This window comes from Macaca fascicularis, chromosome 2 (genome assembly GCF_037993035.2).
Source record: "Macaca fascicularis isolate 582-1 chromosome 2, T2T-MFA8v1.1".
In the NCBI taxonomy this organism is placed as follows: domain Eukaryota; kingdom Metazoa; phylum Chordata; class Mammalia; order Primates; family Cercopithecidae; genus Macaca; species Macaca fascicularis.
The window spans coordinates 76,963,057-76,981,462 of NC_088376.1; the positions used below are offsets into that span (position 1 = coordinate 76,963,057).

Consider the following 18,406-nt stretch of genomic DNA (forward strand, 5'->3'; position numbering starts at 1 on the left):
CGATATAAAAATGACACTGTATTATGACAAAGTTGTTTTTATTCCAGGAATTCAAGATTGTTTTAATATAATTCACCACACTAACAAAATTAATGAGAAAACAAAGCAACAAAAACACGATGGTCCTTTCGATAGAAGCAGAAAGAGCATTTGTCACAATTTAATATCTATTTATAATAAGGACTCTCAAGAAATAGGAACAGAGGAGAATTTCCTAAATTTAATATAGGGCAAAACTATAGTTAATACAGACAATACTAAAAAGATGAACTCATTCCCTCTAAGATTTGAAACTATATGCTTTCACATCTATTATTTAATATTGTGCTAACAATCCTAGAGAATGCAATGACAAAATCATCAACAAGAAAACAACAGATATAAATATTGAAAAGGAAGAAGCCGACTGTCCACAACCATTCACAGAAAATAGCTTATGTAACCCCCAAATTAAAAATATTAATAAATCTACTAAACTTTATACATGAAATTAGCAAGGTAGCATGACATAGAAAATCAAGTGTATAGTTAGATACTAGCAAAATCTAAATTTAGAATACATAAAACTCTTAGGGATAAATTTAGTTAAATATATTCAAGGACTGTACATATAAAACTTTTAAATATTTATAAAAACTAAAAACATAACAAAATAAAAGGAAAGGTAAACCATATTCATGGATTTAAAAAGCAGTAATGTTAATATAAACATTCTCTTTATATTAATCAATAATTTCAACACCTCATCAGCTTTTGTGAAAACTGAGAAACTGATTCTAATCTTTATTTGGAAATGCAAAACTAAAATAGACATAAGTGTTTTGTTTTTTTTTTTCAAATCAAAAGTTTTGTTTGTGAAAACAAAATGTACTCCTTTAAACTCTCCAATTAAAAAAATACTGTGTAGACATACTATATAAGACACTCCAGTACTGGCATAAAAATAGACATAAGACCATTTAGTGTGACAGAATAAAATGTACTCATTCATATCCACACATACATGGTCAGTTGATTTTCAAGAAAGTAGCCTAGGTAATTTAGTAAGTAAAGAAGTGTCTTTTCTAATGAAGAGTGATGTAATATCTGAATATTTATATGGGAAATAATGAACCTCAACCCCTACATTAAAAGTTCACAGGTATGAATTTAAATATATTATGAATCAAAAGTAAAAATCTAAAACCATAAAGCAAAAAAAAAAAAAAAAAAAAAAAAAAACAGAAAAAAAAACAGTCTTTACAAATGTTGGTGTAGGGAAATACTTATTTGATAAGATGGAAATAAATTAATAAGCTGAGATTCACTGAAATTCAACATGTCAAAAATCAAAGTAAGATAAAAATTGGGGAAAAATACTGAAAGTACATAGGATATGTATCTTAAATATATAAGAATTCTTACAAGTCAATGAGAGATAAACCCAGTAAAAAATTGCAAAAGATTTAAACATTTCAAAATAGAAAAAATACCAGTGACCAGTTAGCATAAGAAAAGATGTTCCACATCTATATCCATCAGAGAGAAACAAAGTAAAAGCACAAAGAGATGTCATTACAAAGCCAGAAGAACAGCTAAAATTGAAGATTGATTAGTTGCGAGTGATGCTGAAGATGTGAAACAAGTGGGGCTCTGGTACGTCATTGCTTTTGGGAGTATAAAGTTCTCAACTAAGGAAAATGGTTGAACAATTTCTTTAAAAAAATAAGCATGTGCTTATATATGTTCCTGCAATTCCTCTCACTTTTACTCAAAATAAGAGAAAAACAAAATCTTCTACAGATTTTGTACAAGACAAAAGTCTTCCAGAAAAATATTCATAGAACGCTAGTCATAATACCCCCAAAAAGAAACAACGCATGGGTGAATGGATAAACAAGCAGTTGTACAATCATCCACAGGAAATAGTACTTAGCAGTGAATAACAAATAAACTCCTTACACATACAACACAGATGAATTGCGGCTCTGTTATGCTGAGCAAAAGAAGCCAGACACAAGATTATATAAGCTATGATATCATGAATATAAAATTCCAGAAAAGGTAAAACTAATCTATAATAAAAATAGAATCAGTGATTGACTGGACATGGGGCGTAAGAGGACTGTTTGCAAAGAGGTGGGGGGACTTTATTCTGAGGCAATGGAATTATGCTTTATCTTTATGGAGTAGTACATATTGGCAAAACTTACTGATCTGTATGTTTATTATGTATATTTTTTATAGTATGTACATTATATTTCAATGAAGATTATAAATAATGCACATAGATTTACTAATTAAGAAGAATTATCAAAACATTTCATGAATCATGAACTTGAAAACTCATTTTCCTAAATGATAATCATAGCTCCAATTCTACTTTTACTTTCTTAATAAGACATTTTGAAGTTCTGAGGAAGTAGAGACTAGCAGAGTTTCTCAATCTTGGCATTATTTACATTTTGGAAAGAATAATTATATCACTGTGGAGTGCTGCCCTGTGCATTACAGGGTGTTTAGCAGCATGCTGGGCCTTCATCTGTTCCCCCAATAGTGACACTCAAAAAGGGCTCCAGACATTGTTAAATGTTCCTGGGGGGTAGAAAGAAAGGGTCCTAGGAGGAAAGTCTTTGACCTTGGAAATTACAGATTTGGGACATCAAGTCTGTAGTCAGAAAGATGTGGATAGATTTCCAGACTTAACAGTTGTCAACTTTGTTTTCACTGCAGTTCACTTAATTATTCAAAGCTTCTATATTAATTCACATGTATACTTTGAAAATAGATAATGAACATCAGGATATTAACATTATGCTTGACATCAAATCAACCCTTAACACGAATATATAGTGTTATTATCTCTGTTCAACTGTGCAAATATCGTCTGTGAATAAAATTACTAAAATAACATCTTGTTATTGCTACACTACTTTACAGTTTAACTTTTTATAGCTTATGAGCTCCATTACATATATTTATTATTATTAAAATGTTAATTTTTATTTATTTCCCATTATAAGGCTAATATTAAATAAACTTATTAAATAATTAATAAATAATTAAATAAATAATTATTAAATAATTAATCCTATTGTCAAAGATTTTCTTTTTTGGTCTGTTATATGGGTGCCAAAAACAAGGCATTTAACACATCTGATTCTTTGTGTTCTCCATTGTGAAACAAGAAAATGTAAATTCTTTAATTATTGCAACATGCGAAAGAAATGAAGTCTTTTGAAAAATTTAGGTTTCAATAATTAAAAAAATTATCCTTAAATCCTTAAATTATTTACAGTCCCTAGAATTTAAAGAAAGAAATAAAAACATATATAAATGATGCAATATGGATAAAGCCTCGAGGGAGAGAGCAGAATGAGATATAAGTAATTCTAATATAGCTCTAAAAATAAGCTGATGCTTCATTCCTTGAGCAGAAATTTATGCTGATGTTGACAAAGAATTAAATATTTTACAGCCACAGGTAATATAATAACCCACATATCTTGAAAAGGCAATATAATATTTTTTACTCATACTACCTTTTACCAGCTCTCATTCAATCATTAGCCAAATATTTGTTAAGTATGATAGATACCCATCATAGTAATTCAATGAACATCAAATCAAAACCACAGATTCTGTTTCAAGAGGGTAGTTTAGTATAGTTGAGGAGGAACAGCTTACAATGAAAGAGGAAATAGACCAGTTACAGTCAACTTCTGTGAGAATGAACAATAGGTCTGAAGCAACTGCACCTCTAGTAATTAAAGAAATGCTGCATGAGATGTGTAGTAGATTAAGACTTCAAAAATGTAGCACTTTGTCATTAAAGAGGAAAGAGGTGTTTTAAACAGGGCATATTGCTAGAAGAAAGTTCTAAGGTGCAGTTAAGCTGAGAATCTTTAGTATTAGTGAGATAACTGGCTCACCCAGAACCTGGTGTTACTGAGTAATGTGAGTTGCAGCAAGATTATAGAGGCCTTTCAATGTTGGGTGGAAGAATTATAACTTTTTCCACAGTGAATAAGTATTAAACAATTTGAAAAGAATTGTACAATTGATATTGTAGAAATATACATACAGTGACATGAAGTACAAAGAATTCCAAATGGAGGGTGGAAAAGAACACCAGAGAGCAGTAATGTAACTATCAGCGTTTTGTTTAGTTATAAAAGATAGTGTGAAAGACTGAATTACTGCATCAATCAATTTATGATTTATGTAAACACTTCTTGTATAAATAAATTTCTAAATTTCTGTTTTTTAAAAATTATTCACATTGGTACAATTTACTCCCATGTATAAAATGTGGTTTTGGTTTACAAATGTAGTGGAAGGAAAAAAAAATATTTTCTATAGATACATGCATGCATTTAAAAAATATATTGTAAATGGTTATTTTCTTCTGACTCTTGAGGACATAATATTACAGTATTTATAATATGTGGGGGAAATATGTTATTTGTAATGTCTCTGACTATCTAATATCAGCCATAAGACTGCTCGGGTGGAGAACAGCTTAGCTAAACCCTCATGGCCCCAGTGAAACACAGGCTGCCTCAAATCTGAACAGGTCTATTAGGAAAAAAATTAAAACCAAATAATACAATGGCAAATGTTGTGTATTTTGGGTAATCTGAGGGCCAATTGCATCACCACCATGTTCCTTCAATTTCCTAAGCAGAGATGTATTACTTCATGTATCAGGTATCATGGTACCAAGCTGAAGAACTTGGAAAGAAATAGTCCTACTCTGACCTCAATCTGTGAACTTTGTAAAATTGCAGGTTAAAAAGTATTCTCACATTAATTTTAGTTCTCCAACTAAGCATCTTTTTCTATACAAACTTCGGCTAACATTGTTGAAATGCTTTGAAATATTCTGGAGATAAAATCGGAAGACTTTTTAAATAAAATTTCTATGATGATGATTTCTTTTAAACACTCTGACACAGGGAGTTGAAATGCACTTCATAAGAAAAAATAAAACCAGCTTTGGTACAAATAGAATAAATAATTAAAACATTTCTGTGTCTTTATAATAAAGTTTTCCCCAGAGACCAAGCAAAACTAAGCAAAACAGATCAAACCAAGTCAGAGAACAACGACAAACATCAGCACTTACCCATATTTTGCAAAATTTGCCCACCGTTTCACTATGGATCTACTCAAAATTTCCTCAGCTTTTGTGTAATTAACTCTTCTTTCCAGAGGTAAACCAAAGACAAATTCAATTTCATAGCCATGCATCACTCCCATCCATTCTGGCCACGGAAGTTTGGAGGATCGGTGTTCAAAATAGTAGAAAAAGGCATTATTTCCCCATTCTGAGAACTTCTTGGTAAACTCCAAGGCAGGGCATATGATATTATAATCCCCAACAACATCATCCAACGCCTCACGGTAGTTTTCAGGTCTCTGATCATCTACCCAGTCTGTGTAATGAAAAAGGATGGATTCCTTTCCAAACTCACTCACGCCTGGAAAAAATATTTTTAAACCTTCCTGAAATTCGTTTCTAGTTATGATACTATCGTTATCTTTGCTGAAGCCAGGAGCACCATAGACTAAAAAAGCTGTCCCTTCATCTTTATTAACACCCACCAATATCTGGGTTTTTTTAAATTGTCCAAGTTCAAGTAATATGTCTGGCATTTCAGTGAGAAAATCACCATCCATGGTTGGACCGAAGTTTACTGACAAGAGAGTCCCATAGGGGACAACAAATGCTTCATTCAGAAGAATTTCGTGGGGATCTTTATTTCTAAGGCACTTGACTATTTCAGTCTCATTATCTCTAGAGCAACCAGTCAATTTAGCCAAGGTCAATGTTCTGTTCCTAGCTTCATAAAGAGATGTTACTGCCCAAGGAGCATTAGAGGATCCACTTTGTAGAATGGCTCTGGTGAACAATGGATGGCTTCCAGGAGAAAGCAAATGCAGGCTAACTGAAGCTGCTCCTGCACTTTCTCCAAAGAGAGTTACACTTTTAGGATTTCCACCAAAGGCTGCTATATTGTTTTGAACCCACTGAAGAGCCAACTGTTGATCAAATAAACCCATGTTCCCTGGAGCCTCAGGATTTCCTGGCAAAGCTAAGAATCCAAGGGCACCCACCCTATAGTTCATTGACACTACAATAACTCTTTCAACTCGAGCCAGAAACTTGCCATCATAAACATGTAAAGATGATGTTCCAGTCTGAAAACCACCACCATAAATCCATATCATTACAGTAGCATTTTTTGGTTTAGGTGCCGGAATCCATACATTTAGATATAAACAGTCTTCACTGAGGTCAGTGTTTGGGTTCCACATCTCTGATCCATGGAAGCCTGGAAAACTTTGATCTATGTTCTGATAGCAAGAATTTGCATATTTTGTGGCATTCCAAATATCAGACCACTTGGTCAGAGACTGTGGCTTTTTGAATCGAAGTCTACCAAGAGGTGGCTGTGCATAGGGAATTCCAAGAAAGGCTGTTACCGTGCCACCAAGAACTGTTAAGTTCATCCCTCTGACTTTTCCATTCTTTGTTGCAATTACGATGTCATCTTCAGTATGTGACTTTCCAATAAGCATGCAGAGCAAAAGAAACCAAAAGAGTAATCTGATGCATATGATTGTGACTTTGCTATGCATATTGATTTCTGAAAGAGAGGTAAGTATAATGTTTTATAAGCCTTCTGCATACAGCATATTATACTTTACTGATGATAATTATCTAAAATATAGTAGTTAGTAATTCTACAAATTATGAAAACAAGAGATATTTTAGTTTTCAATTTAGAAAAAAAAAATAGTGGAATGGAAAATAAAAAATATTCATTTTGGGGATATTTATTGCTAAAGCTTTGTAAGGAAGAGCTAGTAGAATGTTTGTCCTAGTCAAATTTAATATTACTTCTGACTATATGTACAGTTCCACCAAAAAAGCAGTAAACAGTAGTCTACCTACATCAGATATAATTTCTACCTTGGTAAGAGGAGAAAATACAAGTTCATATATTCTCTGAAATATCATGACTGGCTGGTTCTTGGCAACACTGTTAAGTAGGTTAAGAATTTTTAAGGATCAATAGATTGTCATTATTGTCCTTTTCTGTTTTCTTTGTCTTTTCGGTGGTCCCTTTTGCCAAGTGATATCTTCCTCTGTACGATATCTTCCTCTAGTATATAAACTGAAGATAATTTAGACAAATTATTCATAGAATATTAAGTAACGAATATATGGTAGTCACCATTATTCTACAAACTGTGAAAGCTAACAAACATGCCACCACTGGTAAGGGCTATGGAAAAATAAAAAGTGAAGGCTGAGGATATATTCCAGGTAATTTCTCTAAAATTTAATAAACATGAGGGACTCTGTATAACATTTATAATGTCAATAGAGAGAAGCAGGGGCTAGTATTGTAATGTCTGGGAGAAGACTGTGGCTTAAGAGGAATTTTATACTCAGTATTACTCAACTATGTATTAAGATTTGTTATAGCAATTTGTTAACAGATTAAAGTATATGCAACTAGTGAAGCTAAATGTGTTAGCACAGTCAGAATTACTTGCATTTTTATAGTGGAAAAAAATGACTGAAATTACAGGATCGAAGCTTAGAAACTATTGGGCCACATGGCAGAAGCAAAAATAATCTTTGTGACCTACAAAATCATAAGTATTTGACATTTATGAAATATTAAACAATATTTAATGGATGACATAGACTATTGGGGAGATCAACGTTTTATCAGAAATTCATAATGCAGACATGAGTTTCTTTTCAATAAGAAAGAAATTAAAAATCAGATTTGGGAACTGTGACAAAAAGGGACAGCAAAATGTAATGCAAATATCATTTAAAAGAACTAATGCCTCTTTTTTTTTTTTTTTTTTTTTTTTTTTTTTTGAGATGGAGTCTCACTCTGTCGCCAAGCTAGAATGCAGTGATACGATCTCAGCTCACTGCAACTTCCACCTCCTGGGCTCAAGTGATTCTTCTGCTTCAGTCTCCCAAGTAGCTGGGATTACAGATGTGTGCCACCACTCCCAGCTAATTTTTGTATTTTAGTAGAGATGGGGTTTCACCATGTTGGCCAGGCTGGTCTCGAACTCCTGACCTCAAGTGATCTGCCTGCCTCAGCCTCCCAAAGAGCTGGGATTACAGGATGAGCCACCACACCTGGCCATAAAAGAACTAAAGTGTTTATGTAACTGAAAGAAACCCGACTAAAATAGTCAATTGCAAATACTGATTCTCATTCACATAATAATAACAAAGATCCATTAATGTACAAAGTCTTCCCTTTATTTTTTCTCAAGTTGCAATCCAACCTACACAACCAATGAACGAATCCTACAAACACTAAGCATTTGTATTACTTTTTTTCTTTATTTAATTTAGATTTCTCAAAACAAAGAGAATAAATAACCATTCTAATGTCTATGTCCCAGACCTAGGATATCATATTTCAAATCAGCCTAATTCACCAATGGTCATAGGACATCTGGTGACCTACAAGTATTTTTTATCCCAATAAATATCTGAATTGATTAATTCATGGTCTGGAGCATTTGGTTCAGGGCTTGATACTTAATGGATATATCTATATCTATATCTAATTTTAACAATATCCATATGTATATGCATATATATTTACATATAAAAGGACTGCTATAATAATAAGGTTTAAAAAAAATCAAGCTACAAGATTATTATTTTTTCAGTTCTGTTTGGTAGAATTAGATGTGTGCTAAGATCAATAAAACATAATTAAAATATATTTTTAACAGCATTTCTACATTCATGATATTTAGGTACTATTATATAATAATAAATGCAATTTGTTGTACAGTCAAATGCCACTTAATGAGAGGGATACATTCTCAGAAATGCATTGTTAGGCGATTTTATCATTGTGTACATATTATAAGTGTACTCACGTAAACTTAGATGCTATAGCCTACCACACTTTTAGGCTATATGGTATAGGCTGTTGCATCTAGGCTACAAATCTGTACAACATGTTCCTATACTGAATACTGTAGGCAATTGTTAGAAAATGGTAACTGTATGTGTATGTATGCACAGAAAAGGTACAGTGAAAATACTATATTATAATTGCATAAGACCACCATTATTGATTGAAACATCATTGTGTATTGTATGACTGTATCATAAATCATAGTAAATAAATAAAATATAACAATGAGTTAAAGTTTCCTATTACCTGACACTAATAACATTTCAGACATAATCAAAGTTTTAGAGGCACTACTGCTTCAGTTCTTTTTTCTTTCTGATAACCACTAATCCCTTTCTCATAAATAAACGCAGGAGAGCACCCGGAGAAAAACAAAGTGCTAGTATGATTTTTTATTTTCTTTTTTGAAAACATCCTCTAGGAAGAAAAAGTGAATAAGGTGCAAAGCTGATTGGACTGTTCATTCTAAGCTGCAATTTAATAAATTAATTGCAGCATCCCTGGTTGTATCCATTCTCCCTCTTGCCTAGTTCAGTCAATGTTCTTCTAAGTCTAATGCAAAAATCATCTTTTTTTTTCTTGATTTTAGTTGAATATTAGTTTGTCTTTAGAAAGCAAACTCCGAATTGTAATAAATTTTGGTCTCTGATAGTTTTCAAACTTGTTCTATAAACAGTTTAATAATCTTATTGCAAAGCAAGTACTATAGTTATTACAAAACTGTATTTGTGTTTTGTGTAATTATGAAATGTGGTTTCATTGTTTATGTTAAATAGTTGCTATAACATCTAAATGGTTGTAATATCTTCCCAAGTCACTTAATTTGATTTAATACAAAATTTGTTGTATGTTTATATTTATATTTTGTGCTGAGTAAATCTTATTATATAACAATATATGAGTTAAAATCTTTAATTTTTTGGTAATGATATCTGAGTAATCAACTTGCAAATAAAGTAATTAGTAACAATCCAAACAATCCTTGTAAGCATATATTCACTGCAAGAATGACAGTGTAATGCCAACTCATATGTATTGTTGCAGAGTGTTATATGACATTTAGTGTGTACTTTAATGTAAAAATATGCAGATGTTTATATACTTACTGTTAGTGTATTGTAGGCTAATATTTTTATATTTAATTGCAGTACTTTATTTTTTAAATAAGCATCACTTTGCCCTTTTTATAATCTGGTATTCTCTATTCTAACATGCTGCTCTGTAGTTTTGACATTAAAAGATTTTACACATTTTAATATGTTTATCATGTAATTGAGCAATCAAAAGAGAAATAAATGAAAATAGAACAAAAATATTGAGTCTATATCTCAACATTTTTATTAATGATTAATATATTCAATAAAACCTTATTTTTCTTTCAATAAATTCTGGTGCAATTGGATACTGTCTCATTAAATGATTCTAAGAGAACATAATATGTTTATCATAAAGAATGAGGCACATTTTCACAATTACAGCTGTATATCTGACCTTAGAACAATTTGCTTATCAAAATAGTATTTAATATTGGAAATAAAGACAGGAGTTTTTGTTTGGAATTGAGAAAATCACAGTTTTTGAAGAATTGAGTTTTTGAGGTAACTGAGTTTTGGAGGAACTGAGTTTTAGTTTGGAATTGAGAAAATTTACCGGCAATTTTTGAAAATGCTAAACTGTTAAAACAATAAATTTCAAATAAAAAAGGTGACAAATCTTTTTTTTTTTTTTTTTGCATTTTTAGTTCAATTTTGAAGGTACTATCACAATTGCCTAGCTGACATTAAGAAAAAATACGAAATGTTATACTATAAGATATGAGTACGATAAAATAATTTGTATAAAGAACTTTTATTTGGGATACTTGACTATCAAACAGATTTTCAAAATAATGGGCCAGCCAAGAATTTTTAAAGGATGGTCAAGCAAATATTCATAATATTTTCCCTGTGTATATAGTAATTTCCCTATCTTTTAAAAAGTTACAATTAAATAAATATTTATTTCTACTTGGAAATAAACCCTCTTAAAATGTTAGAGAAAGAGCCATCTAGGTAATATTAATATGATCTAGAACAAGCACTATTAAATGTATTTGATGAAATTAGAACAACAATATCTTATATCAAACTTAAAAGCTTGTTTTGTTGCAGACTAAGTGAAGTGGGGAATTGAGGAAGTCTGTTTATAAATAGACTACATCACTGTCTTTCAGGGATTCTTCAGCTATGCCTTAGGCATGTATACATACAGAAGACACTACATTAGATATAAGAAACTTAAGATGTGTATCTGTCCTCAGTTAGGAAGAACATTCACAAACTTCATCGTGTGAATAATTTGAACATTTGTTAGAGATTTCTTGAGTCTTCTTTGAAAATTAAATCTTCTCTTAGGTTGCTATCCAATTACAATTCTCTTAACATCTGGGACCGTCTAATTTCGGTAAGAGTAAACAGATGCTGGCAAGAAACCATCGAAATGAAGATAATATAAAATATAAATATGCATTACACTTATCAAGAAATGAATCAAAGAAGGAACCAAATTTATAGATAACATGTGACTTATTTAGCTACTATTAGCTTATATTTTATAAAAATGAAATATGGAGTACATCCCAAACATATTTTTACAATTAAAAAAGTGGGACATTTCAAACAAATGATAACCAAAAAAATTAGGAGAATATAACAGAACTTTGATAATCCAATTAGAAATTTTATTTGGCATCCAAAAGGCTACTTTATTTCATATCCAGAGAAAATTCTGAAGATTTTTATTCAAATGTTAAAGCCACACCTTAAAAGCTCAGACTTATCCTTAAACAAAGTAACTATTTATGTAAGTAAACTGTCATTGTATTTATTGTAACTATGAGTTTATATTAAGAAAGGTATTACACAGACTAGTGACAGGAACTCCTAATCGAGTTTATTATCATGAAATATATTCATAAAAACATAGAAGACATACTCATAAAAGTATATAAAAATAGAAGTCATAAACAATGAAATCACATTTCAGTTTACTTTTAAACATTCATACATTTTATATCCTTAATATTTGATTCCCTTGTTAAAGTGGAACTGATGTTATCAAAATAATAGTTTTACAAGATTATAGGATGAGCAGAAGGTATATTTGCTTACTATTTCTATAATAGCAAAATAATAGCAAATGTAAAACATTTTGCCGCAATTTAAACAAACATATAAAAAGTGAACAAAAAGGGCAAAGGGGACATGTTCATAATCATCGTAAATCAAATTAGAAAAGAGGTTTTCTTTTTTACATAAAATAAACTTCAATGTTTCATTTGTCAATTGTTATTGTTACAGTTTTAGGTGACAAAATGTTGACTGAGAAAAGTTCAGCAAAAAATAAGTTAACTATTAACTGTATCCCACTTAAAAAGAAAAAAAAAAAAACAAAACAAAGTAAGACTAGTCGAAGATTACTTTTACAGAGAGATTCAATAAACAATGCATTTAAGGGTAAACCAGTATGGAATGTTTTTTCTTAGGAAACTCACTTAGAATATATATCACTGTGATTCCACACGCGCTATGGTCCTTTATACAGAGTTGAATAAATTCATTATTTTCTCAGCAGTTAAATAAACAAAGTCTGCGTTCCCTGAATAATAGGAAGATTTCATGCATGTGCCTGCTGGCTCGCTTCCTCTGTCCCATTTGCAAGCTTCAGTAACTGTTCCCCACAGAGCACCAAAGGGACACAACAAACACGTGAAGAGATCACTCTTATCCCACAGAATGAGCTTTACAGTAACTTGGATCTCTATATGACGGTGTAAATTCAGAGCAACTTACCCGATTCTCTGCAACAAAGGTGGTAAACTTTTCAAGGAGTGAAAAATCATGCAATACTTCAGAGAAATGCAGGATGCAGCTGCTGCTCCAGCCTGTAAATTGGACTGCACTGACATTCAGTGTTACTGAATGTAGCAATCAACTGTTACTGACAAAGCTCGCGAGAGTTGGCAGCAGCAACTTGATCTAGAGGCAGCCAGTCTTTACTTTCTGACATCTGTTCAGAGGCTAATGGTATGAATGCAATAGTGATTCATTTACAGTAGTATTACAGGATTCATGCTTTACAATTGCAGGTACTCTTCTAAGAATGAAGAAAAAAACCATAGAAGCTTCTTTAAAATAATCTGAAATGTAACAGAAAATGCATGTTTCTTTTAACACTATCTAAACTTTAAAAAAATTATTTTTTAGAATATACATATTTCCTATGCTTGTCTTAATATTTAAAGATGTATATATCATTCTAAAGAAGTGCTATTATCGAAATCCATTATAGCTTCAATCTGTGCTAATTGTGCAGCTAGAGAAGATAGTAAAAGAGAAAATAGGAAACAGAATTCTCCATATATAAGCTATGCAAATCAAAAACTTAGTCCTACTAACTGAATGAATGTCTCTGATATGTATCTCCTTTCAACCCCCACACTCCAACACTTATTTAAGTCATACAAATTTCAGCACTGGTAATTTCCTATTCAGAAGACCCTGCAGGCAGTCATATATGATGAGAAGCCACAATTTTCTGGTCAAGACAGGAAAAAGAAAATGAATAACCTTCACCAAACTCTATAAAAGAGACACATTTGTCAACTGGCAGTGCACATGCTCTGGGGAATATATTTATGTCTTTGGCGCTCATCTTTCTTGAAATGATGTCCAGGAAAATAATTAAAAAAAAAAAAAAACTTTAATAAACTCTTTAATCCCTATCTTCTCAATGCAGTATATTCTGAATCTTCTGTAAGTGATAGCTTTCACTTTTAAATCTCTTACTTTTGGGCTCACTATGGAGTAAACAGAAAGCATATTTGCAGGTGAGCACTTTTTTTGCCTTTTGACAGAGTGTTAAATTTTCAAACAAACAAATATAATTGGCATTTGTTGTAATTCTAATTTATGCCATTCATTATAATTGACAATTTACATTAAATCTTTTATATTATTCCAACAAATATGAGAGTTATTATTATTAACCGCCTCATCAGATGAGAAAGCCAAGGTTTATACAAGTCAGACGCTTGCTATATTTCTTACCACTAGTACCCGCTGGGAAACAGAATTTTAATCTGTATTAGTCTATTATTTCATATCAAATGCTTCCAAGAGAATAGCCATTTTGGTCTTTTAAACTTATCTTTTCTGTGAAAATTGTTACTTAGGCAGTATTGACTCAATAATAAATATCACGATCACAATTTATCATGATCATAATTTATAATGTATTTAGAATATAGTTTATGTAATAACAACTTAGTTACACAAAAGGTACAGAATACATAATCTATCTAAAAAGGAGGAAAAGGAGGTGGAGCACAGTGGTTCACGAATGTAATCCCAGCATTTTGGGAGGCCTAAGTGGATGGATTGCTTCAGTCTGGCAGTTCTAGACAAGTCTGGGCAACATAGCAAAACTCCATTTCTACAAGAAAATGGGTCAGGCATGGTGGTGCACGCCTGCATTCCCAGTTACTTGGGAGGCGGGTGAGGTAAGAGGATCACCTGAGCCTAGGAGGTGGAGGCTACAAGCCATGATTGTGCCACTGCACTTCATCCTCGGTAACAGAGTGAGATCCTGTCTCAAGAAAATAAATTAATTAATAAATCAATTAAAGCAGGAAAAGGCTTTTAAAATGGAAGTATACTGACAAATTTGCAATGATCTATATAGTGATGGCATTTCTGTTTAAAATATAGTAAATCTGATGTTCTACATGAGAGTTCATGGGTTCAATATACATGATTTTTAAAAATCCAAATGTCAAAATTCTTCTCTCCAACACAAGTCTACTGCATTGTTTCCTGTGTTAACATACAGTCAGCCTATCAAACCTGGCAATTATTAAGGAATGTTTTGTGATGTTAGTGAATTCAGCAGAGCATTTTACACTCTTTCTGTATCTACTCACTGCTAGGTAAAAATATGTCACATATATACACGTATTTCATTTTCATCTTTAAACAGGAAGCCAAACAATAAAATAATTGGTTTCAAGCAGATCTTTATCTTTAATGCATGTTTAAACTGGCTAACTAGCAACATCAACTGATTACACAAGTTGGCAATTTTTCTTCTGCTCAATGTCTTTACTTCAAAGAACCATCTTCTGTTACTGCCGCTGTAGTTCTTTTCCTCACATGATTTCACAGCTATGCCACATTAGTTCATTATTTCAGTGCACCTCTAAAGCATTTCTTCCTCCTGTCTTGGGAGTTTCTTCCTTGTGGCTCAACTTACAGCAGCTGCTTTGCTTCTGTGAGGTCATCCTTTTCTCACACACATCCAGCGGAAGGATGTAGGTCACACATAGTGAGCTTGTTTTAGGGTTAGTAGGCAAGCACTATTCCATTACCTCACAACCTGGATGGTTAATGATCCTGCTGTTAAATGTTGAGTATGCCTTGTAAGCGACACTGATGAAATACCACAAGACACTTGACACGGCACTAATACTGCTCAGATTTTGCAACCATATATGCTGAAGTCTGGGCAGGACAATCATTATGGTCTTGGCTCTGTGATCACTTTCAGTTAGCCAGTCACAGTGGTTTTTTGCTTTTATGGTCCCATTGTAACTCAGTTAACACTGTTTTCTAGATAGCAGCATTCTGTAAGATTTGAGATGGTGTGAAAAACATTAATCCTGTATTACACATTAGTTTCCCTTAGGCACACTGATGCCAAAAAAGTGCTCTAAACTTATATTAATTTTATTCATTTTTTACAGTAGCACTGTGTTCTCTGAAATAAATATGGATGTAAAGAAAAGTGTATTCATATATGTGTGTGTGTGTGTGTGTGTGTGTGTATATATATATATATATATATATATATATATATTTTTTTTTTTTTTTTCCCTGAGATGGAGTCTCACTCTGTCCCCCAGGCTGGAGTGCAGTGGCACAATCTCGGCTCACTGCAGCCTCTGCCTCCTGGGTTCAAGCAATTCTCCTTCCTCAGCCTCCTGAGTAGCTGAGATTACAGGCACCCACCATCACATCTCGCTAGTTTTTGTATTTTTAGTAGACACAGGATTTCACTATGTTGGACAGGCTGGTGTCGAATTCCTGACCTCAGGTGCTCCACCCGCCTCAGCCTCCCAAAGCGCTGGGATTACAGATGTGAGCCACTGCATCCAGACCAGAAAAGTATATTTCTACATTTTACATATCATAGAGAATGAAAAGATCATTTTGTGTATTCTAGTCAATTTTTTAAAATATGTGTATGTGGTTATAGTTACACAGACAAATATAGTAGTAGTCAAATGGCTTATTATCATTCTTCTTGCTTTTTATCTTATAATATTAATTTCCTATTCAAATATTTTGATTACTGTATGATATATTATCATATGGGCATATTATGGTTCATTGTATCTCTTGTTATTTATATGATGATAATAATAATGTTAGGTAATAAATATTATTTGAAAGCACTATTCTATCCACTTTGAATACATGAATTCATTTAAAACTCATGACTACCTTTAAAATAAGCACTACTATTATCCCTATTTTACAGTTGAGAAAATATAGCTACAAAGGGTTTAAGTAACTTGCTCCAAATCATACAGATAGTGAGGTTAGTTTCTGACTTTTTTAATGTAAGTGTTATTACAATAGGCATTTTGTATATTGATATTTGAGTGCATCTTTTAATTATTTTCTTAATTTATTTTCCCAGAATTGGAATAACCAAATATGATGGGGACAAAGTACATATACATATATGTGTATATATGTGTGTGTGTGTGTATATATATTTATATATATATGTATATATATATAAAGTCTTCTGGAATCCTACACAGACTGTTGAATAGAAATAATTTTCCAACAATTCTGGCACAAAAGGGAAATGTTTTTATAATCAGACTGAACATGTCTCTGGAGCCCAGGGACCAGACCCTCACAGCTGGATGTGGCAGGTGTTTGAAGGTGGATATCTCCAGAGATATTAGAAGTAGGTCCAGCGTCATAGGTAATAAAATTCTTTAGTGATGTTGTGGCGACTAATATGGAAGGCCTTGCAGGAAGTGATATCTGCAAGGGATAACACATAGATATTTTGGGGTTAAGGGAGAGTGAGTGATGGGAGGTCTGTGGTGCTTTTTACATGAAGATACAGATAGTTTGGGTAAAGGAATTATGTAAAGAGATCTACAGGAAACAACAATTTGGTTAGACACTAGAATATTAGATTCTAAGAACAGAAATAAAATCAAGAAAAAGCAACAGCTTCTAAGGAAATGTGGTGCCAAGTGGATTTTCATGAATTGGCAAAGCCAGGAGAATCAAAGTAAGAAAAAAAATTCTGAACTAAATTGTTCAGGGCTTGAGCAAATAAAAGGAGAAACTCATTATTTTAAAACATAAACCAAGAGAGAAAAACAGCAAGCTTCTTTGTTTATCACCTAATTTACTGAATTGGCTTAAATTTACTCTTCCCAAACCCTTGACTATTCTTGGAGTCTCACTCTCAGAAAAATTGCAAAGTAGCATGTTATCAAATTAATCAAAGTGCTATTTAAACATCCAGATTTCTAGGCCACATCCCTGGACTTTGGTTTCAGTAGACTTGAGGACAGCGTTATCCTACTGTCCTCTGTGAAGCTGATAGAGGAAATTCACAAACTACACACTAAGAGGCAAAGTCCTGGAGCCTGGATACTAAGGACATTTTTGTGCTACCATATATATATGCTTTTTCTTTTTTTTATTCCTTATTCTCATGCACAACTGTACCTTTTGCTTCAAGCTAATTTGAAAATACATCACACATAGTCTTTGGTAGCCTACTTTCATATAACCTATCTTAAATTTTTCCAAAATAATGCTACCAAATATTTTTTAACTTCATTTATATGCCTATATATTAATTATGTGTATAGGTACAATATAATTTATCTAACTTGCTTTTATTGTATATGAAGACTATTTTAAATTTTTCCTGGAAATAGTAACATAAACATGGACTTAATAATTACAAATATTTTTAAATGTTTCTTATTTTCTGTGGAAGAATTACTTAAATCAGAATTCTTCTAAAGGTATCTATGCTTTTATGACTAAGATATATCAACCAACTACCTTCACAACACATCAGCAATTTATACTCTTACCAGCTGTCTAGGAAACTGTATGTTGTTCTCATGCCCCAAAACACAATTTAGTGTTACATATTCTCTCTTTTGCCATTTCATTTGATAAAAATGTACTATTTTTAATTCATTTGCTTATAACTGTGACCACCCATATTTCAGGTGTTTATTCATTTCCTAAAAAGTAACTTTTTATTTCTGTACAATTTTAAATTTATGGAAATTTTCGAATCAGTGCAAACAACTTGTATATACTATTTACTCAGATTCACCGTGTGTTAATATTTTAAGC

The 18,406-nt window shown here is 32.1% G+C and overlaps 1 protein-coding gene across 3 annotated transcripts in view; it reads right to left on the bottom strand.

Annotated features, from left to right (window-relative positions):
* The window catches only part of BCHE (butyrylcholinesterase), a 68,353-nt gene extending 55,452 nt beyond the window's left edge, over positions 1-12,901 (bottom strand). For all 3 annotated transcript variants that reach the window (XM_015445482.4, XM_005546296.5, XM_065540141.2), the window contains exons 1-2: positions 12,791-12,901; positions 5,108-6,632 (exon numbers count right to left, since the gene is read on the bottom strand). In XM_015445482.4, coding sequence (XP_015300968.3) covers positions 5,108-6,624 — 1,517 coding nt within the window. In that variant the 5' untranslated portion in view covers positions 6,625-6,632; positions 12,791-12,901. The remainder of the gene's footprint in view (positions 1-5,107; positions 6,633-12,790) is intronic.
* Between the last annotated feature and the right edge of the window lie 5,505 nt (positions 12,902-18,406).